Source organism: Muscardinus avellanarius, assembly GCF_963383645.1.
Source record: "Muscardinus avellanarius genome assembly, chromosome: 10".
Taxonomy (NCBI): Eukaryota; Metazoa; Chordata; class Mammalia; order Rodentia; family Gliridae; genus Muscardinus; species Muscardinus avellanarius.
The window spans coordinates 90,972,051-90,992,784 of NC_137796.1; the positions used below are offsets into that span (position 1 = coordinate 90,972,051).

The 20,734-nt window shown below is 59.6% G+C and overlaps 2 protein-coding genes across 5 annotated transcripts in view; one reads left to right on the forward strand and one right to left on the reverse strand.

Annotated features, from left to right (window-relative positions):
- The window catches only part of GSG1L (GSG1 like), a gene marked incomplete at both ends in the record, with an annotated part of 230,803 nt that extends 229,505 nt beyond the window's left edge, over positions 1 to 1,298 (forward strand). For all 4 annotated transcript variants that reach the window (XM_080703253.1, XM_080703256.1, XM_080703255.1 and 1 more), the window contains one exon: positions 1,201 to 1,298. In XM_080703253.1, the coding sequence (XP_080559379.1) occupies positions 1,201 to 1,298 (98 nt within the window). The remainder of the gene's footprint in view (positions 1 to 1,200) is intronic.
- Positions 1,299 to 8,689: 7,391 nt separating this feature from the next.
- Positions 8,690 to 20,734, reverse strand: part of KATNIP (katanin interacting protein) — a gene marked incomplete at its 3' end in the record, with an annotated part of 159,997 nt that continues 147,952 nt past the window's right edge. Inside the window, exons 19-27 of the mRNA XM_080703436.1 lie at positions 18,093 to 18,258; positions 14,832 to 14,989; positions 13,813 to 13,877; positions 12,741 to 12,851; positions 11,783 to 11,922; positions 10,106 to 10,207; positions 9,400 to 9,560; positions 9,203 to 9,291; positions 8,690 to 8,748 (exon numbers count right to left, since the gene is read on the reverse strand). Of these exons, the coding sequence (XP_080559562.1) occupies positions 8,690 to 8,748; positions 9,203 to 9,291; positions 9,400 to 9,560; positions 10,106 to 10,207; positions 11,783 to 11,922; positions 12,741 to 12,851; positions 13,813 to 13,877; positions 14,832 to 14,989; positions 18,093 to 18,258 (1,051 nt within the window). The remainder of the gene's footprint in view (positions 8,749 to 9,202; positions 9,292 to 9,399; positions 9,561 to 10,105; positions 10,208 to 11,782; positions 11,923 to 12,740; positions 12,852 to 13,812; positions 13,878 to 14,831; positions 14,990 to 18,092; positions 18,259 to 20,734) is intronic.

Sequence of the window (20,734 nt, forward strand, 5' to 3'; positions counted from 1 at the left end):
GAAGCCTGGAACTGGGAAGACATGAATTCCGGCCTCCTCCAGCGCAGCTGTGGTTCTGAAGGCAGCTATTCACCCTTGCCGGACCTCAGCTCCCTGCTCTGCAAAATGGGCAGAACCTGCCTGTTAGACTTTTGAACTTGGTGGGACGCATGTGCGTTAATGCTCAGTCCCTGCTGGCTGCCTTCTTCCCCCTCCTACCCGCCACGCCAGTCCACCCCATGGGGCATCCGCCATGGGATCTGCTGTTGCTCTGGGGGCGCAGGCTCTCTGGGGTGAGGTCGGCAGGTGTGTCTCTCAGGAAGGTGGTCTGTGACGAGGGCGAGGGAGGCCGTCAGGCCAGGCTTGTTGGCTGGCCTGTTAAACACTCTGCAGGGAACTGAGCCCACTGAACAAGGAGCGGCCTCCCCAGTGCCTCCCTCGCCGGGGCCTTAGCGGAAGTCCGGCCCAGCAGCAGAGTCTCTGCCTGGGCACCTGGCTTGCTACTCAGAGTCAGCCTGGACACACACCTGTCCCTGGGGGCCAGTAAGGCCTGGAGGGCCAGGGAGGTGCCCCCTCTCATTCTTCTGACCCTCCTGTGGCTCCTTGGACATGTCTAGGCCCTCAGGGAGCTCAGGGAATCCTGAGAGCCAGGGTGGACAGGATGGCTGGGCTGAGGGTGGGCAGATGGACGGGTAGGTGGGGATTGGGTGGCTTAGCTGGGGGTAGTTGGGGAAAGGTGGTGGGTGGTGGGGGTGGTGGACGGCCTGGCACGGGTGATAGGTGTGGACAGGAGCCCGTGAGGCACGAGGGTGGATGTGTGGCGGACTGTTGGGGTGTGCTGGTGTGCCAGGGCTTGGAGTGTGGCTGGGTGGGTGGATTGGGGGATGTTTGGATTAACAGTGGGTGTATATATAGAAAGGTGGGGGGGTATTGTGCATTCCTGGGTGGAAGGAGGATGGATGAATGGATGCCATAGTGGGTTGACCAGTGGATTTGGGGCCACCGGGGAGAGCGTGAGTGGAGTCCCGGGTACGTTGTTGGGTGAGCCAGTGATTGGCGACGTGCTGTGGCAGCTGTGTGACCGGGGAAGGCAGGCCATGGGTATAGAGCTGGCCATGTGTGGTGGTCGGGTTTGATAGAAGCTGGGAGTAGGTGGGCACCTGAGTGATGGCCTGGGTAGAGGAAGGTGAGCTTCAGCACTGACCGCCTTATCTCTTGCAGGACACCAGCCACACATGGCAGATTCCTGGCCCCGAAGCTCAGCTCAGGAGGCGCCGGAGCTGAACCGCCAGTGCTGGGTGCTGGGGCACTGGGTGTGAAGAGACCCCGTCAGCCGGGCCCAGAGCACCTGTGGTTGCCGGCACCACCCCTCCCACGAGACACTAGTCAGGTGCCCTGAGAATCTGGCCTGTGCGCCGAGGACTCAACCAGCTCGTGAGGGAGACGCCAGGCCTGTCCTGCTACCGCCGGTTGGGTCTCTGGGCCGAGGCAGACCTGGGGGACTGTGTGGGGCTGCACCCAGGACTAGGACAACGCCCTGGACCCCTGTGACCACCACATCAGAGCTCTGCTGGGTGTGGCTAGGACTCCAGAAAGACATGGGACAGTGGCTGCTGAATGCCTGACACCCGCAAGCCAGCCAGGGGGCAGAGGGAGGTGCTGGGGGCAGGGCCCTGTGGGACAGGGAGGGCGGCTGGCACCATAGGAGTCACCCGGCAGGGACCCAGTGGGGCTCAATAAATGCTTGGTGAACCTGTCCTCTTGCGGTGTGAAGGCCAGCCGCTCTCTGGCTGTGGCCGTCCTGTCCTTACGCTCTGCCCCCGCCCCCATCGCTCCAAGGAGCCTGAAAATGAGCGTCCTGGGCATACTGAGGTTGGCGCCAGGCTTGTGCCAGGAGCAGGAGCCAGGAGCCCAGGCTGGGCCTGCCTGGGAGTCCAGAGGGTGCGCGAGATGGACCCAGAGCTGGGAAGGTGAAGCCACATCTGCTCTGTCCCGAGAGCTTGGCAACAGCGCACCCCCGACCTCCATGGGGCCCCTGCACCTGTGTCTAGGCTGCCTGTATGTGAAATCCCGGGCCTGGATGTCTGGGGATGAGAGAGTTTGTAAGAGTGAGTTTAGGGTCCCAGAGATGAAGTAAGGGTCTCAAGCTCACAGAGCCGGCAGAGCAGGGGCTCCTGCTCCAGGCTTGGTCTCCTGGGAGCCTCCTCCCGTCCCTAGAGCGTTCCTAGAGCTCTCTACCCAGTGGGACACGCGCTTCTCCTGACTCCATCACGACGCTTCCGTCCTCCACCACCCATTATCCACACATCCATCTACCTGCCTGCATCCGTCTCCCTGTCCATCATCCATCCACCCACATTCACAATCCATCATCTCCCTCCGCCTTTCCATTGTCCATCCATCCGTCAGTCCGTCCATCACACATCATCCTTCCTTCCGTCAGACGCCATGTCACCCTTCCCTTCTCACTGCTCCTCCTCGTTACCAGCCACCCCCATCTCCTGACGTCACCGCCGCTCTCTGGACCGGCCATGTGGTGGGCACTGGCAGTGGGCTACGGGAGCATCCAGAAAGGCTGTCACAGAGCCACGGTGGGCGAGGCAGGTGCCGATCAGACAATTCTGGTTTGGTTCTCGGGGTTCCGATTCCACCTCCTCCTCTGGGACCTTGAGCAAGTCACTCACCCCTCGGGCCTCAGTTTCCCCATCCATTAAGTGGAGATCGTCGTTCAGCCTGCCTCTTGGAGCCAGGTGAGGGTTAAGTGGGCCGATGCACGGGAAGCGTTTAGAACAGAGCCTGGCATGCAGTACAGGCCTCGCTGGGGTTTATCAGGATGGCAGGAGGGCATGTGGGGGCGGCAGCCACAGCCACCTGTGGGGGATGGACCCAGGGAGTGAGGTCAGAAACGTGCCTTTGAGAAAGACATCCGAGCTGAGACGTGCAGGTTGGCAAGGTGCCAGGCAGGCAGGTTCAGTGGGGAAAGAGCACGTTGGAGGGCTTCCAAATAGTGTAGGCAGCCTGGAGGGGAGGCAGGGCGAGGGGCAGGATGGGGGCGACTCCACCTCCTTAGGGAGCTTGGACTCCTGGGGGCAGCAGGATGCTTCCAGCCCAAAGGCACACAACCCATATCTGTTCTAGGAAGACCAGGGCGATGGCCTTGGGGTAGGAGGAGGAGGCAGGGCCACCATCTTCATCTGCACAGCGAGAGAGACGAAAGGGGCCCAGATTAGGAGGGGCCCTGGGGGCCAGGTGCGCAGACTTGGAGCCAGCGGGAGGGGTGATCAACAGGGCCTGGAAGGGACCCGCATGGGAGGAGGGGGACGTCTCCATGACTACGGGGTGGGAGGCTGGGGAAGAGGGAGATTCCAGCTGCAGGTGACTTGGGTCTCAGGCTCCCGGGGACAGCCAGGTGGAGGCTCGTGGTCATTCATTCAATCATCAGGTGATTGCAATTCATGTTTCATTCATTCAGTAGACACTGAGGACCCACCGTGTGGAGCTGGAGATGAGCCTGGGCCCAGTCGCCAAGGCCTTGAACGTCAGGACAAGGAGTTCAGGTTTAGGCCTCTTGCAAGAAGGAACCGCCAGGGCGGGGCCGCTGGGCAGACACATGGCGGGGAACCCCACCGGGGCCACCAAGCATCACGCGGGGTCCTGTAGAGTAGGCAAGGGGCCACAGGAGGTCCAGGAGCTGATTTCAGTTGACACACGGGCAAAATTTTAATCTATTTTAATAGTTGTGTTTATGTAAATGTGTATTAGAAAAAAAATGTATCACAGGCACAGCCGTGCTATGAACTCACAGCCGTTATTGCTTAGGATAAAACCAAAACAGGCATTTCAGTAAAAGGAAAAAAAGAGCTGGCCGAAAGAAAAATATTAAATAAATAATCTGCAAGTGGCATGTGTGATGGTCTATGGGCGACTGGGAAGGGGCCATCGGCACAGAGAAGGGAGAGTGGGAGGAGGAGGAGGGCCTCGGGAGCGTCCCGGCCTCCTCTGGCCCTCCCGGGAAGGGGCTGGAAACTGCTGTCTTCTGGCGTAGCAAGAGGGCTGCCAGCTCAATGCGGAGAAACCTCCAGGCAGGCGGTGGGGCCATCCACGGGCCACCAGGAGCTATTTCCAGGGTGGTCTTCAACCAGGGAACAGATGCCCCTCTTTGCTGGACCCTGGAAGGAGGGAGGTGCCGCCCAGGCTGAAGGCAAGAGTAGCGGGGCACGCAGAGGCCTGGAGCGAGGCAGAGCCCCTTCCTCTGCCCTGCCAACCGCCTCCCCAGCCAGCTGACCGTTCGCTGAGTGGACACATCTGACTGCCCGGGGAAACAGCTGCTAGCGTGGGGTGCGCCTCCCAGTCTGGACATCCCCAGGCCCCCAGCTCCAGCGCCGCTCTGTGCGCCGCCTGGGCTCCGGAGCGCACGCCGGCCTCGCTGTGGCCTGGGCACAGGTGCTCATGACCATCGGGCCACCTGTGGCCAGGGCCAACCTGCAGAGACCCACGTGGCTTACCTCGCGCAGTGTGTTAACAGTGTGTGCACCATGCACACGCCGCCCAGGATGCACGCGCGTGCTGACGCTGCACAGACCTGTACACAGCCATGTCTGCACTGGTCCCGGGTACCCCCTTGTGTCCCCACAGGGGTAAACAAGATACAGGGGTCTGTATTTGGCAGAAGGGCCGACGTGCAGGCCCAGGCCTCTAAGCAACAGGGCCGGTGACGGTGATGAGCCGCCGCCCCGCAGAGGCCGCCCGTCCCGGCCACACGCTCGTCTCCATTTGGTAATGGAAATGTCAGCGTGATTCATGGGCGCTGGTCTGCGGAAGCCAGGCCTGAGGACGAGGCCGGCGGGGAGGCGCGTCCCCTGGGAAGAGCTGTGGCTGCAAAGGTGCAGTCCCGGGGGAGGGGGTGAGGACAGGAGACGGCACTCGGCTGTGGATGAGCCCGGCCTGGGTTCAAATCCCACGCCTGCCCAGACCTGTTGCGGGGCCTTCCTCTGAAACCTAGTTATTGAGAAACTCACATGCCGGGAGCCCCACCATGCACAAGAGTTGCCACAGGAACAAGAAAGAAGCCAGTTCCCCCTCATGGGGCATATAGATGGGACACACACCTAACTCTAGTTAACAATAAAGATCACCTCAAATAGTGAGGGGTGTCGTGCAGGACAGCCAGAGTGGGAGCGAGGGGCTACCCGAGGAGGAGCCACTGCAGCTCTGATTGCAGGGGAGCAAGAGGCAGCACATGGGTGGGAGGCACCTCATGTGCAAAGGCCCTGAGGTTGGGAGCAAGCCCAGGTGGACAGAGTGCTTAGAGCACTGGTGAGGGCTGTTGTTGAACTGCGTCCGGGGGGTCTGGTGTGGGGCCCCTCTGTGGGCTACAGTAGGACTGTGGCCTTCGCCTCAGGGGACACAGCAGCCACTAACAGGAAAGACTGAGAGGCAGACTGGATCCACATGCATTTGGGAAGTTCCTTCTGACCATGTCGGGTGAAGGCCTGGAGATGCGTGCAGGCAAAAGCGGGGCCACCCGCAGGGCTGCTGCAGGATCCGGCTGGTGGCTTAGGCTGTGCGGGCGCTGGGGTAGAGGAGGCATGGGAGCGGCGGTGCCTGTGGGGCCCAGAGACGGGCAGGAGGGTGGGTGTCTGGCAAGGCTGGCTTTACACAGGCTCCTGCGGGCTTTGATGCTAGCAGGGGGCTGGGGGCCGCTGCAGCCCTAGGAGGTCTTGGTGGAGTTCAAGGAAAAGCCCCTTTGAGTGGGGGAACTACGCGGGGTGTCTTCCCACCCCAGACCCTGGAAGACTGGGCCCTGGACGGAGCACACACCAAGGGGCTGGGCTGGAGGGCCACCCCCCCCCATCCAGGGCTGGGCAGGGGCTGCTGATGCCAGGCCCGGGGACTGAGGGCAAACAGCCCAGCTGGAGACCGTGGTGTGGGGAGCAGGGCAGCAGACCACAGGGGCCTGCAGTAGGGGTCTCTGGCGTGTGTGTGTGTGTGTGTGTGTGTGTGTGTGTGTGTGTGTGTAAGTGGAGCCAGCTGTGTGAAGAGTACACATTAAAGATGAATGCTGGGCGTGGTGGCACACGCTTGTAATCCCCGCACTTGGGAGGCGGAGACAGAAGGATTGCAGATTGGAAACCAGTTTTCGCTGGCTTAAGAGACCCTGTTTCCAAATACAATATAAAATAGGTCTGGGAGTTTAGCCTGGAGGTAGAAGGGTTCCATCCCCAGTACTACCAAAAAAAAAAAAAAAAAAAAAAAAAGATGAAGAAGCGCCTGTTATCAGTCTGGCTTCTTTTTTTTTTTTTTTGGTGGTACTGGGGTTCCTGGAAGCCCTTCTACCTCGGGGCTACACTCCCAGACCTATTTTTACATTTTTATTTGGAAACAGGGTCTCCTAAACCAGCGCACGCGCGGCTGGCTTCAAACCTGCGCGATCCTCCTGTCTCTGCCTCCCAAGCGCGGGGATTACAAGCGTGTGCCACCACGCCTGGCATCAGTCTGGCTTCTAACACCCTGACCACAGGGTGCTGCAGGGTGGCTGGGCTGAGTGGCCCCTCCTTGAAGAGCCTGTGCTGTTGGTTGCTGTGCCCGGCTGGCTGGTTTTGCTCTCCACATCGCCTACCTGACCGAGAATAACGGGGACCTGGGTAGCTGGAGGCCTCGGCCCGGGAAGGCAGCTACGAGGACTCCCTGCACTCCTTAGAGACACCCAGGGCCAGGGCGCGGGCGGGCTGGTGTCCCTGCTCTCTGGGACGGGGCGGGTGGGTGGGGTGCAAGGCCTGGCATGCTAGCCTGCTGCCCCTTACTGCAGTCTGACCCCTCCCCAGCCCAACTGCAGCTTTTCCTGCTTTATGCAGAAGCCAAGAGCACCCCCTTTCCCCAGGAGGTGGGTGAGGAGGCTCTGGAGAGCGGGCGACCCCCGGGGCCGTCATCCCGCCTCAGCTCTGTGTATTCACTGATAGCTTCGAAGCTGCATGTCTCGGGAAGGTTACAAGAGCTCTGTTTCGCTTCCTCATCTGTGAACCTCATCTGTGAACTAGGGAGGCCTCCACCCTAGGACTGTCTGGCTCCTGCTCTCTATCTCTTTATACAGTAAGAGGATCCCACTGGGTGGGCAGGGCCAGGATTATGGCTGTTTGCAGGCCTGGAGGGAACTGGGAGGGAACTGGAGGGCACTGCCCGTGATGCCCAGCCGGCTTTAAGTGGACACAGGCTCAGGCAGGCAGCATGGCCTCCCTCCCCATGACCCCGGGTCCAGTGAACCAGACTTTATCCTTAATAACATCTTTTATTGATTTTGCAAAAGAAAAAAAAATAGAAATTTATTTTAGAGTCGATGCCTGTACGGCTCCTTTATCCCTCCTCGGTTGCATGGTACATACACTCATTATACACACCAACCGAGGCTCGGGGCAGGCGTGCCTGTCTGGCCTGTCCCGTGCCCGCCCGGGCATGGCGCCCTTCAGAGCAGCGGCACTGGTCTGGGTCCTAAGAGCTGGCTTGAGAGCCCCGCCTCCCATCCTCCCCAGGCGGCTCCCTTGGCGCGGAGGTCTGGGAGGGGTCTGCACACGTGGAGGAGCCGGGGGCCAGGAGGTTCCAGAAATGATGGATCTTCTCCCAGAGAAACAATTCTTATCTTCACATCGGCCCCTCGCTCCAAATGAAAAACGCATTTGCATAGCTGCTCGCGCCCGGGCTGCAAAGCTCATAAAGTATGTGCCGGGCTCTCGGTTGCATAGGAACGCACTCGAGTACAGTACCGCGGCGGGCCGGGCCGGGCGCCAGGAAAACAACGGATTAATATTTGGAACGAGAAATTACCCACCACTGGGAAACCAATTAGGTCCCTGATCCGAGCTTGTTACATCGATGGAAATAGATGCGTTCAGGGCTTCACTCGGCTGGGGGTGCAAGGCACATTTCCAACGCGCTGGGAAGCGGCTGGGGAGAAGGGCGGGGCCTGGGCGAGGAGAACTTCAGTGCCAGGCTCCAAGGGCACAGCTGGGCTCCAGGAGGAGAAAGGCCAGTGAGAAAGGGCACGCAGCCAGGATGGTGAGGGAGGCCTTCCTCCAGGCCTAGCAAGGGGAGGGAGGCTCGGCTGCTCCCCCACCTCCCCGGCCCCGTCCAGAGGCTGTGGGTCCAGCTCACTCCCTTCCCTCAAGAGGACACGCACCCTTGTTCCATCCTGTCTCCAGCTTGGCAAGAGGACAGAGGCCTGGTGGGCCCAGCTCCTGAGGGGCCCCTTTTCCCTCAATCGGGTGAACGAGAGATGTGGCACTGCAGAGCAGACACGCAGGGGTCTGCTGCCAGCCCCCGGGGGCGAGGATGCAGGTGGGGAGGGGGTCTCTGGGCGCACCCCAAGGCCAGGTCTCCCTGCTCTGGGCCTGAGGCGCTGGACCGGATGCGGCCCTGGGCCGCCTCACCTCCTGGCCTGCGTCAGGGTCAGCCGGGGCCAAGGGACACAGGTCATATGTGCTGGGTATTAGAGGAGAGGTGGAGACAACTGCGCCCAACGCAGCCCAGAGCTGTGGGCAGCACCACACCAACACCCCCAATGCCGTGCCCCCCGTCAGATTCTGCAGCGTCCAGGGCCGTCAGCCCCGGCTCCCTGTCCCTCCGCACTATGTCTCTCTGCCAGCCCCAGGGCCCAGTGGAGGACACTTAGGGCCGAGGGTGAGGGACAGGGCCCAACCTGGCTCTCCTTCCTCGCCAGTCAGCACCGCCACCGTCGCAAGGGGTCCTTCTCGCTTATGCAGGTTTTGGGGCGTAAGGCTGGAAAGCAGGGGACAGAGGAAGCAGGGTTACTGAGCTGAAAATCTTAGGGTCCCCACACCCCAGAAGGAAATCCCACCGCAGCACCCTGGCCCTTCCCTGGTGCTTGCAGCAGGCCCTGTGGGGCGCCCTAGCCACCACCCGTGTTGCCTGGCAACGCCTTCCATCCTAGGATGCGGCTCAAAGGTCCCCTCCTCCGGGCGACTGGATGCCGTGGTGACTGCTTTCCACGGCACAGGGCAAACGGTTCAACAGACCCCTTGACCTTTCCCCTCCATGCCCGTGGCACTGGGCTCATGAGAAGTGGCACTTGTTGCCCCAGGCTCTCCGGGTGGAGGCTCCTGGGCAGGCTTTCAGGGCAGTGGGGACGCGCGCGGCTGTGTGCGGCCACCAGCTCCCTCTGTCCTGACCACACACCCAGTGGAGATGCTCTGGGCAGAGAAATGATGCTGACCTGGGTCAGCCGCATTCGGCTTCCGCTTCGAGTTGGTAATGATTTGGTTCTCATTCATCATCTGGACGTCCTGGTCCTCCACCTGATTACTGTGGGGAGGGAGGAGACAGGCGGTTCGATCGGGCTCTGGCGTGCATCCCCGCCATGCTTCTCCGCCGCCATCCATCCTTGTTAGGGCCCGAGGGGGAGGGGCGCACCTGATGGCCGTGTGCTTCTCCTGGAGACAGATGTCAGTGTCCTCGGTGAAGAGGATGGTGTGGTAGGGCACCGTGGGCTCACACGTGGGCAGGATGCCGCCGACCAGGTGGCTCACCATGGCCAGGATCCCGTTGTACACGAGCAGGTCGTCCACCAGGAGCTGGAGGACACCGAGGAGGGACTGAGGGGCCGGCCCTCCCAAGCTGGCCTAGGCCAGCGCTGGGCTGAGGCCACCTCCTCTGAGGATGGGAGGCTGCGAGTGCCTACTATGTGCTGGGCCTGCATTATGAGCTCATCAGGGAAAGGCACATGCTAGGAGCCCAGGCTGTGGAGAGGAAGCGGAGGCTCGAAGGTGTCGCTATCGTTCAGAGCCTGAGACCCCGCGGCTGAGCTGGGGGCAGGCTCAGGTCTCTGGCCCCTGGTGTCCCAGCTCTCCTCGTCCCTGTCACCTCCCCAAAGCAGTGTGACCCTGAAGGAAACCATGAGAGGGAAGCCACCGTTGTTCAGGGTGACTGATCAGACCACTCCGCGGTGGCTCTGAATTCACGGCAGGGTGGCGAATTTCCCCGCTCGGAGGACCAGGCATTTGCGTCTGAGGTTGCAACAGAGGAAAGTAAATCAAACTGCGACAGATGATAATTGCTGGCGGCCTAATTACCAATGAGCATAATTATCTCAAAAAACCCCAGCTTAATAAGTACTTACGCCAAACTCCTTCACCCCTCGATGGGGTGTTTTCGCATAATTCCACAGTTTGATCATTGACACCGTGGTAGGCAGATCGAAAATCACATAGACCCGGTTCACCTGTCGGAGAGCAGAGCTAATTACAGCGGCATGTTTGGAAATAGGCGCTCGGCTGGGCCGGCCCCTGCGTGGGGAGGCCGGGCCCCAGGTGCCCGAGGCGGCGCCGGCCCCGCTGCTGGCCTGAAGCCGCTGTCTTTCCTGTCCTCCCAGCCATCTCCAGTCAGGTCACGTGCGGCTGCGTTAGCAACAAACCGCTGAGCTAGCTCTTGGAGGGCCTATTTTCTTGGACCGGCTGTGGCCCTCATTTAAATACCAGAGCAGAGTCGAGAACAGCCTGAGCCTTCCCCCAGGTCAGCCTCCAAAGTGCTGTGCGGCTCCTTGGGCCAAAGGGACGGTCCCTGGCTCCAGAGTGGAGGGGCGCTGTGCCCGGGCCTGACCCTGACTGTCCTTTCTCTGAATCAGAGATGGAAAGCACGGCCGAGAGCCCCGAGGCCCGGCGGGTGGTTTCCAGCACAGGCCTTTGGATCGCTGCTGTGGGGGTCTGGGGGGATATACCAGATCAGTGGCAGAGCCCGGTGCTGAGTGGGCCCACAGCCCGACAGCCTCCCCTCTGCCCACCCCACAGACTCGCAAGACCAAAGAAAGAAATGAGAGTGCTGCGTTGGGCCTGGGCCTGGGCCAGCCTGCAGCCATCCCCAGGCACCCGAGAGTCCCTGGGGCTGCTGGCAAGGTCGGAATGGGTGGGGTCAGGCAGATGCAAAGGTTTTGAGTCTGTGGGGAGTATAAGAGCTGGAGGAGCTGGCCGGAGGCCTTCAGAGGCCGGGCGAGCAGCTGCGGGCCACTCCCAGCGGCTAGGGTGGCAGGGCGGGCTGACCGCAGCTGCGGGAAGCTGAGGGACACTCGGTGGGCCCCACCCGAGGGCCGCCTTTGGAAACATCAGCCATGGAACTGCTGCTGCTGCTGCACCTCGCTGAGAGTGTCTTGAGAGCAAATGCCCCTGCCCCTGCCCCAGCCACAGGGGTGGAAGAAACTGTAGACGGTGTGGCTGGCGCGGACCCGCTGATACGCCTGCGCGTAGCCCTGATGAGAGGCTGGAGGAAGGCTCTGGCTGCCCTCCTGCCTCCCCCACTGCACTGAGATGGCCCTGGTGCAGGTAGGATGGTCACCCCCAGGCCTGTCAGGAGGCGCAGAAGGACAAGCAGGGCCGGTGGCAGGGGTTGTGAGTGGGGGAACTGAGTCAGTGGTCAGAAGAGCTGAGCAGGCCGACCACAGAGAAGGTAGGATGGACCTGCCAGGTCAAGTGCCCAGTTGGGCAGAAGGCAGGGGCCAGCAGAGGGGCGGAGGGAGCGCGGCTGCAGAGGGCAGAGGCAGAGAGAGATGCCTACAGGGGCCCAGCCCTCAAGTCCGCTGCCCGGGCTCCTGGCTGAGGCCTCCCCGCGCCCCTTAGTCTCCCCACCCCCACCCAGCAAAGAGGAAGAGTGGCTGGCCTGGAGGAGCCCCCCCCCCCCAGGCACGTTAGCTCAGACTACAAGTCCTGATCCTTTGCCCCCAGTGTCCTGACTTGTCCTGGAAGAACAAGTGTCACGGGGGCAAGGATGAACGCCCCCTGCCCACCCAGACTGTCGTGGGACGCACCAGGCCGGGCAGGATGGGGGCCAGCCACATGTGCCTGCCGTCGCTGGTGTCGTTCACCCGGTCGATGAGCTTGTCGGGGGTCCGGACGTCCCCGCACACGCCCTCCAGTGCGTTCACGCTGTCGGGGAAGGCAGCAATGTCTGTGCAGGCGGTTAAGCTTCCATAACCATGGGCTGCGCTGGGCACCATGCATCACGCTGGTGGCGTGTGGCCTGGGGAGGCTGGGGCAGCTGAGGGGTGACAGCTAAATCAGACCTGGGCCGGGGAGGAGGAGAGAATGAGCGATCGACCCAGGGGAGTGGGCAGGAGTGAGGAGGGTGGCATGTCCAACAATCAACAGGACCCAGAGCCGGGCGTGATGGCGCACGCTTGTAATCCCAGCATTTGGGAGGCTGAGACCGGAGGATCGCGGTTTGTGGACAGCTTCAGCAACTACTTAGGCCCTTTGCAACTCAGTGAGACCTGGTTTCAAAATAAAGAATAAAAAATAGGGCAGGGGGTATAGCTCGGAGGTCAAACGCCCCTGGGTTCCATCCCCAAACCCGCAAAAAAACAAAAACAAAACAAAACAAAAAAAAAAAAAAAAAAAAAAAAAAACAGGACCCAGGGCCTCGCGTTACCACGTTCTCAAGAGAAGCCGGAGATTGGGGTTTTTCATTTAAAAACATTGGCAACCAATTTAAAATATTTCAGAATGCACTGGGCTTCACTGCAAATTCCAGTGTGGGCATGCCACAAGCAAAGGGTCCCAGGTGGTAAATCCAGGGCACGCTGAGGTGAGCACTCTGCCACAGGTTTTTCCCTGCAGACCCTGTCAGAGCCTTTAGAACTTCTGCGGCTCTTTTTCAGGGCCAGCATCTGGCTGTGAGCCACATCCAGCGGCACTTTCCACTCCAGGCTCTGGCCCTAGAGGGACGTATTCCCGACCTCCCTTGCCCCTCCGTCCTGGGAAGGATACTGTTTTCCGACAGGGGGATCTTCTCTCCCCGCTCGTCATACAGCTCCAGGCCCGTGAGGCCGATGTAATAGGGGTCGCCCCAGCTGGTCAGGAGCTGGAACTGGAAAATGACTGGGGCCTCTTATTAAGGAAAAGAGGCTTCGTTTTCTGGAGAACAAAGTAAAACAGTGACGGGGTAACGGGGACAGTTTTGTTGTTTCCGCTGATGAAGGGGGGAAGACCGTGTTTTGCTCTCCTCGGGACATAAACTCATTGAAATACATGTTGCATCAAGCATCCTTTACGCTGTGACGTAAAGTCTCTACGGAGTCACACACAGGAGGAAGGGGAGATGGGTCAGGAGGGAGGGTGCCCTCCAGGGAGCAGGCGGGGCAGGGAGACTTGTGTCCCAAACTTGTGTGCTACTGATGACCTGCTCCCTGGTTTCGTGCCTCAGTTCCCTGGTTGTGATGAGAACAGAGGACCTGTCCCCTCTCCTCTGCCCTTGCAGGTATACAGGGGAGCCAGGGGCAGCAGGAGGGGGCCATGACGGGGCGACCCTCGCTGTTCAGTTCCATGCGCACAGCTGGACACCAAGCCCCTCCTCAGCCCCTTTGCCTGTGAGCTCCCAGCCCTCCTGGCGCAGGGGCACAGGAAGCCTCAGAAGGTCTGAAGAAGGGCCATGTGACAGCACCGCCAGGAGCAGCCCCTCCAGGGGCGCAGGCCTGAAGGCAGGGCCTTGGAGTCAGGCCGGGCTCGCCAGCCTGCTCTGCTCTTCCCAGCTGAGGGCCGTGGGCCACACATACGGCCTCTCTGCCTGTCGCCTTAGCTGTGAACTGGCGATGCCAGAAGTCCCCACCCCGCAGGACTGGCGCGGGTCTGAGTCACTGTGGCAAAGTGGGGCTGGGAATGTGGGCTGTATCTCTTCCTCACTCCCTGCTGGGTTCCCAGGCTAGCCTCTGGTCTAGCCCCTGGGATCAGTTTCGGCCTCTGGAGTTGGGCCCCAGATGCTCACAGCCCTGAGTGCCACGGCCCAGGAGTCCCGCCCTCTGCCCTGGCTGGGGCAGCTGGCGCAGGGTGGGAGGGAGGATACAGCCGCAGGGCATGGGCGGCGCCTCGTAGTCCATGCTGGCCAGCTCCAGGCTCTTCCTGCTGAGCCTGAAAAACACCAGGGCACCGTGAAGCAAAAGGCGACCGAGTGTCCCTGGAGTCGTGGCCCCATGCTCCCAGGACACCTGGATGGCCATCACTGCCAAGGCTGGCTTGAGGCTGGCCCCGGAGGCCTCCAACAGCCCCGGCGGGTGGGGGCTTTTTTTTTTAATATCCCAGAGAGCTTGCCAGCTCCTGGCCATGAGGCCGGCAGGTGGCAGAACAGGGTCGTGCCCGAGGCAGGTGGTCAGGTGTCCTTGACCACTCTCAGCCAGCCCGCTCTCCCCCTCCACTGACCAGCGGGCCCATGCTGCCCAGGGCTATGTGGACCCGGCAGGGTGATGGGCGGAGTGACCGCGGCCACCCTCCAACCAGGGCCGTCAATGTCAAGGGCAGTGTTATGATGAATGCCCATTCCAGCGACTGGCCCAACAAGAGACCCGGGCTCCAGCAGAAGGGAACTAACTCATTTTGTTTCTCGAGCTTGGCCTCTGGCGTTTGGACATCGGGGGGTTTAAATGAGTGAACTTAATGTGGCATTTACAAATCGTTATGAACTTAGCGCGGCTGAGACTGGGGCCGAGAAATCCCAGTGAATCCATGAAACACCAAGCTCGATTTTTCTCTTTGAATCTTTCTAAATCAGGAGAAGGCGAGCCCTCGCCTGAACTGGCCAGCGGGCGCTTCTGGACTCAGGCGGGCTGCAGCCTCTTTTCCCAGCAGGAAGTGCAATGAAGCGTTTAAAACCTAAAGCGCTCCAGACTGTGAAAAACCCAAACAGCCCCAGACAAGGCGGGCACATCCCCAGGCTTCCAGAGAGGCTCGGCTGAGCTTTAGAGAACGGCCAAGCTGAAAAGCGAAGCGTTTGATCATCGTTTCAAAACCGCGGAGGGGCGAGCTTTGGAGCCGCGCGGAGCCCGCGCACGCCCAGGGCGGGGATGTCCAGGCGCCCACTCCCCTCACCTCCTGGCCGGCTGGGGCAGCGGTCGAGCCTGCAGGTAGTCCACAAAGAGGATTTCTTGAGCAAAATCAAAGTGGCAGTTGCCTGGTCCCTTCCGGATGAGAAAGCCTTCCGGGGGAGAGACGCACAAGCCGTCCAGGGATGCGTGGACGATTCTGGCCTGGCAAACAGAGGACACGGGCTGCTGAAGCAGAGGAGCAGCGTGGGGACACGGGCGTGCTGGTCTGCTGGCCACTGGCCCTGCTGGGAGGGCTGTTTGCAGAGCCCTAGGTGTGACCTTCCTCCCACACATGGACCCGGCTGGGCCCATGGTCCCCCTAGAGTCCACACTGCTCCTCTTAAAGTCCCCCCTCCTCCTCCCAAGTCCCCCTGCTCCTTCTAGAGTCCTCCTTGCTCCTCCTGAAGTCTCCCTGCTCCTCCTGACGTTCCCTCTGCTCCTCCTGACGTTCCCCTGCTCCTTCTGAAGTCCTCCTGCTCCTCCTGACGTTCCCCTGCTCCTCCTGAAGTCCCCCCGCTCCTCCTGACGTTCCCTCTGCTCCTTCTGAAGTCCTCCTGCTCCTCCTGATGTTCCCCTGCTCCTCCTGAAGTCCCTCTGCTCCTCCTGACGTTCCCCCTGCTCCTTCTGAAGTCCTCCTGCTCCTCCTGACGTTCCCTTTGCTCCTTCTGAAGTCCTCCTGCTCCTCCTGACGTTCCCTTTGCTCCTTCTGAAGTCCTCCTGCTCCTTCTGACGTTCCCTCTGCTTCTCCTGATGTTCCCCTGCTCCTCCTGAAGTCCCCCTGCTCCTCCTGACGTTCCCCTGCTCCTCCTGAAGTCCCCCTGCTCCCCCTGACCTTCCCTCTGCTCCTTCTGAAGTCCCCCTGCTCCTCCTGATGTTCCCTCTGCTCCTTCTGAAGTCCTCCTGCTCCTCCTGACGTTCCCCCTGCTCCTCCTGAAGTCCCCCTGCTCCTCCTGACGTTCCCCCTGCTCCTTCTGAAGTCCTCCTGCTCCTCCTGACGTTCCCTTTGCTCCTTCTGAAGTCCTCCTGCTCCTCCTGACGTTCCCTCTGCTTCTCCTGATGTTCCCCTGCTCCTCCTGAAGTCCCCCTGCTCCTCCTGACATTCCCTCTGCTCCTTCTGAAGTCCTCCTGCTCCTCCTGACATTCCCTCTGCTCCTTCTGACGTTCCCCTGCTCCTCCTGAAGTCCCCCTGCTCCTCCTGACGTTCCCCTGCTCCTCCTGAAGTCCCCCTGCTCCTCCTGACGTTCCCTCTGCTCCTTCTGAAGTCTTCCTGCTCCTCCTGACGTTTCCTCTGCTCCTCCTGACGTTCCCCTGCTCCTCCTGAAGTCTCCCTGCTCTATATTAGGTGGTGCTGCCAGGCCCCCTGCGAGGTGGACACCAGCACACATTCTCCGGTCCACACCTCTGGAAGGTCGCTTGTGACTTGGCAACGGCCTCGCTTTGTCCCCGTCCCGCAGGGGCGGACGTGGCGGTCATGGGCACGAGCTCGGTGTGCAGACTTCCCACGGGCAGGTCACTGAGCCTCCCGCACCTCCCTTCCTTCAGCTGCTGAATGGGCATGAGGCCGAGTGTCCTGGGAGACGCCCGACAGCGTCCAGCGTGTGCTGTGCTTCCTCCCGGCCTGCGCACACATCCACATCGGCCCTGCGCTTTGTCCTGGGTCAGGAGGAGCCACACCCTGACCCCCTTGTCCTCTCCCAGACTGCCTACGAGTGTTCTCAGCAACCTCAGGGTCCCTCTTGATGGTGGAGACCCCAGCCGGGCCATCTCTCTATCAGCCTGGGGCCTCGGCACATAGTAGGTGCTTACTAAGAGCTTGCTGAATTCACATGGATTGCTGCTGACGCATCACTCTGCTCTGGCTAGAATTCTGTGGGCAGGTGGCCAGGATCCACCAGGAAATCTGAAGCCCCAGCAGCAAGGGGTGGTGGGTGGGCAGAGAGGGGCCAGAGCCAGCGCCCTCTGACAATGGACTGAAATCAGATTCTCCTCGACACCCTGCCCATCTACATGGCTGGCAACACAAGTGCAGCTGCCGAAAGGAAACTGCTGGGGTCTCCTTTCTTTCAGGAGATGCAGAGAGGAAGGAGGGGTGCGGCCGTCGCTGGGCCTCAGGGAGAGCCCCTGAGCCCCGGTGCTCCTTCCTTGGCAGTGTGTTGGGCACTTGCAGAGCATGTGAAGCTTGGGCGTGCAGGGCAGGGCTTCAGGCACAGCTGCCGCTGGGACCTGGCCCGTCGCTCTAGCTCTGAGCAGCTGAGGGCGGCCCTGCCTCCTTTCCTCGAGGCTGACTCCCTCCCTGGCCCCAGAGCTGGACTTGTGCCCCAGCTGGAATAACCCAGACACCTAGGTTTATGGCTTGGCTTCTGGAGAGAATTCTGCCCTCCCTGGAATGGAGCCCAGCTGAGCCCCGGGAGGCCCAGTGCACCCTCAGGGCCTGCGCCTCCTCCAGGGAGCAACCCAACTCCTGCCAACAGAGCTGCCCGTCCTCTTCTCCCATCAACCCCATGCTACAGCTAAGGGAACGAGGGTTCAGAGAGGCTAAACAATTTGCCCAAGGGCCCACGAAGGGATTTGGTGACCTTATCATAGCGTTACAGCAGGAACCAATGGTTACTTATTTGTGGTCCCCGCGGTCAGATAGGCCCATAGAAAGGGCATCTCCGATACACTTTTCCTCTTTCTGACAAAGGCCACGTCTTATAACCCCTCCCCCTTGATTTTTTTTTTTTTTTTTTAACGATAGCCAGCAAAAGAAGAACTGCATGGAAATCAGAGTGTGGACTCCATGTCTGACCATCCTGGACAGGGACTTAAGCTGTGTGACCTTGGGTGAGTGACTGAATCTCTGTGAACCTCTGTGAACCCTGAGAGATGGAGCCATAGCACCGGCCTCCCGGAGGCTGGGGTGAAGATCCAGTGCGATGACAGGTGTGTGAGAAGCCCTAGCACAGGCCTGGCCTCCCGGGAGTCAGTGGGCACAGGGCCATCATTGACCACTAGAGTTGGAGACCAGGCCTGCTGAGCGCCTACCCCCGGCTTCAGAAGGAGGCTTTGCAGTGTCCCGAGGCCGCCCTGGGCTCTTTGGTCTGCGTCTGCTGTCTGCAGAAGGAAACGGCAGCTTGCTCTCTCCCTGGATGTCACCCCCACCCCCAGCCCCATTTGGAAAGTTCTAGAGGATTTATGCTCCTCTCCGGCAGCCACGCCAGCCATTCATCACGGCGCCGCCTCCCCGACAGTGGACTGAGCGCGGCCGCTGTTCCCGGCTCACCCCTCGATAGGTGTCCTCCGGAGATTTATTGTAGTTCCAGAAGCGCAGGCCGGCGATGCTCTGGGCTCTGTCAAAGCGGATCGTGACCACGTGGTCCAGCCCGGGCGAGAAGGGGATCAGCCACATGTGCTGGTCGTCCATGGTGACGTTCACGCCGTCGACCAGCCTGCAGCCAGGGCACGGAGGGCGCGATGGGGGCCGCGCCGCTCCTCGTCCACGCCCCGCCCGCACCAGCCCGCACCAGCCTGCCCAGTCGGGGCACGGAGGACGGGGGCGGATTAGATCAAGAGCCAGGGGTCAGTGCTCCACTGCGAAGTTGGACACAGTTTTTAAAAATGATAAAAATAAAGAAGCCAAAGAGCCTATGTAGTTACAGGTGTGTGAGGCTGGCATCAAGGTTTAAAAAAAGGAAGGAAATGAGACAGTCTCAGACAGTCCCTTTAACCCAGTAATCCCATTTCTGGGATATTTTTTCCCTCTAAGGAGAGGGGGGGAAGAAATTTACTCCATATGTTGGAAAGACTATTTGTACAAAGATAGTCATCTCGGAGATAGTTATGTTGGGGAAAGAAAACACAGCAAGATAACTTAAAATGTCTGAAAACAGAAAAGTGGCGAGGTAAATGTGTGTGGTGGTTAGTGGTGAGCACGCTCTGCTGGCGGTGGTCACTGAGGCGGCTCACGGGACCCAGGGACTCGGGCGAGAGCATCAGGAGAGGAGGAGCAGGACCAGACCAGACTGGGTCGAGTGCAAGCCATGTTTGGGTCGGCCGGATGGGAAGGAGCTATTTTTCTCTGTTTTTCAAACGTTCTGCAAGATGACTGTACGGACTTCAAGGGGACATTTTGAAAGAAGGGCAACTCTTCCTTCTTGGGGGCAGGGGATGAGAGGTCTTAAAGCGCCAGGTGAACATGGCAGCTCTGTGCTGGGGACCAGGTGAGAAGGGCCGGGTGACCCTGCGTGGTCACCACGGGTGGGCACCCCAGGGGAGCCCTGCAGCAGGAGGAGCCCCAGCTCCGTGTCTTCCAGCCACAGTGTCGCCTGGTCCCCTTGCCACACCTTGTCCCTGCTAGTTTCTGGCTCTCCTGCTTGGGCCGTCCTGCTTCATCCTCCTCAGCTCTGCCTGCATTGGTCCCAGGGAGACATACTGCCCTGCAATGTCCCGCATGCTTGACCCAGAACCGGTTCCTTTTCATGGCCCTGGACCATGGATCTAGGATTGCCACTCAGAAATGGCCCTGGAGACAGGGCTGAGCCATTAGCCTCCTGACCACTGCCCCCCAACACCAGATTCCTGATGACCTTGGGCTACCAGACTGAGAGAGACCCAGGCCACTGCCTCATTTCCTAGATTTGAAAATAAACCTATTTTTCCCTTTACATTTTAAAGTTTGGGGTTTGGAATAAATCTTACAATCTAAGCGTTCATCCAAGGAGGTAATGTTTTTCCCCCTCTAAAAGGCTGTTATTAAATTGATGGATGGTGTGTCTTACAATTGCTGGCATCTTAAAACTGAGGAAATGCAGCAATTCAACACTGAGTGTTTGTGAAACTAAGCGGGCTGAAGACTACCACTAAAGACTCTTCTATTTCCTTCCAAAAGCAATTACCTTCCTGTCCTAGGAGTGGGGCTGCCGCCATAGAAAAACTGCTGCCAGGGTTTGAGAGTGGAGAGGGGCACTGAAGCGCAGCTAGCCGGCAGCGTGGGCGGCCCCAGGGTGGCCCTGCAGACCCTGAGGGCATCTAGACAGCTCCTCGCCCGCCCCTTGGGAAAGCCCAGATGCAGGGGCCAGCTCAGGAGCAATGTGAAGCCCAGTGGCTAATCTGTGGTCTCTAAGTACCATTTCCCACTAAAAGGAACCAGAGTTTCTTAGATAAACGGCTGAGTCCCAATCTGGGACAAGAAATATTCAAGATGAGCCCAGAATATCCATCCCATCAGAGGGCAAGGAAGCTGGGAGAGAGATAATTATTTCAAGAAGACTCGGGTGGGCTTTGGGGGTGTCACTCAGCGGTGAGCCACATGACCAGCATGGGGCCCGGGGTTCTAGCCCCAGCATGTCAACATAAATAAATAAGTAAAAGTATAAATAAAGAACTTAGGATTCCCTAGTGTCCTGGAGGTGACAGTTTCAGCATCAATAATGATTAAAAAAAAAAAAAAAGTAACAGACTGAAACCCTTCAATGTAAGCTTAAAGCCATACGTTTATAATGATACTCAAAAACACTCAGAGAAACTGCTTCAGAGTATCAGTTTGCTAGTTTGAAAACTGAAAAAAGAAAATCATAGGAATCAAGCCTCTAAGCTGCTTTTCCTGCTTGAATGTGCCACAGCGTAAACAAAACAACTGAGTCGTGACGGTCATTTCAGGAAATACATGACAAGAAGGACAAGAGGACCAGGATGCCACAATTGGCAACCCCAATACGTGAACTATGGGACACCGAGCACGGCAGGCTGCCGCCGTCACAGAAAGCTCGACATGCAGACCTTACGCACACCCCCGTGGACACACACAGCAACTCCATGCAGTCGGTCTGCCCAAAGGCCAAACCTCAACCTGCCGGGCCTCTAGACACCGTTAACAAGTGACCAGAAACACGAGGAGTACGGGGGATCGAGGCACAGGTGACACAC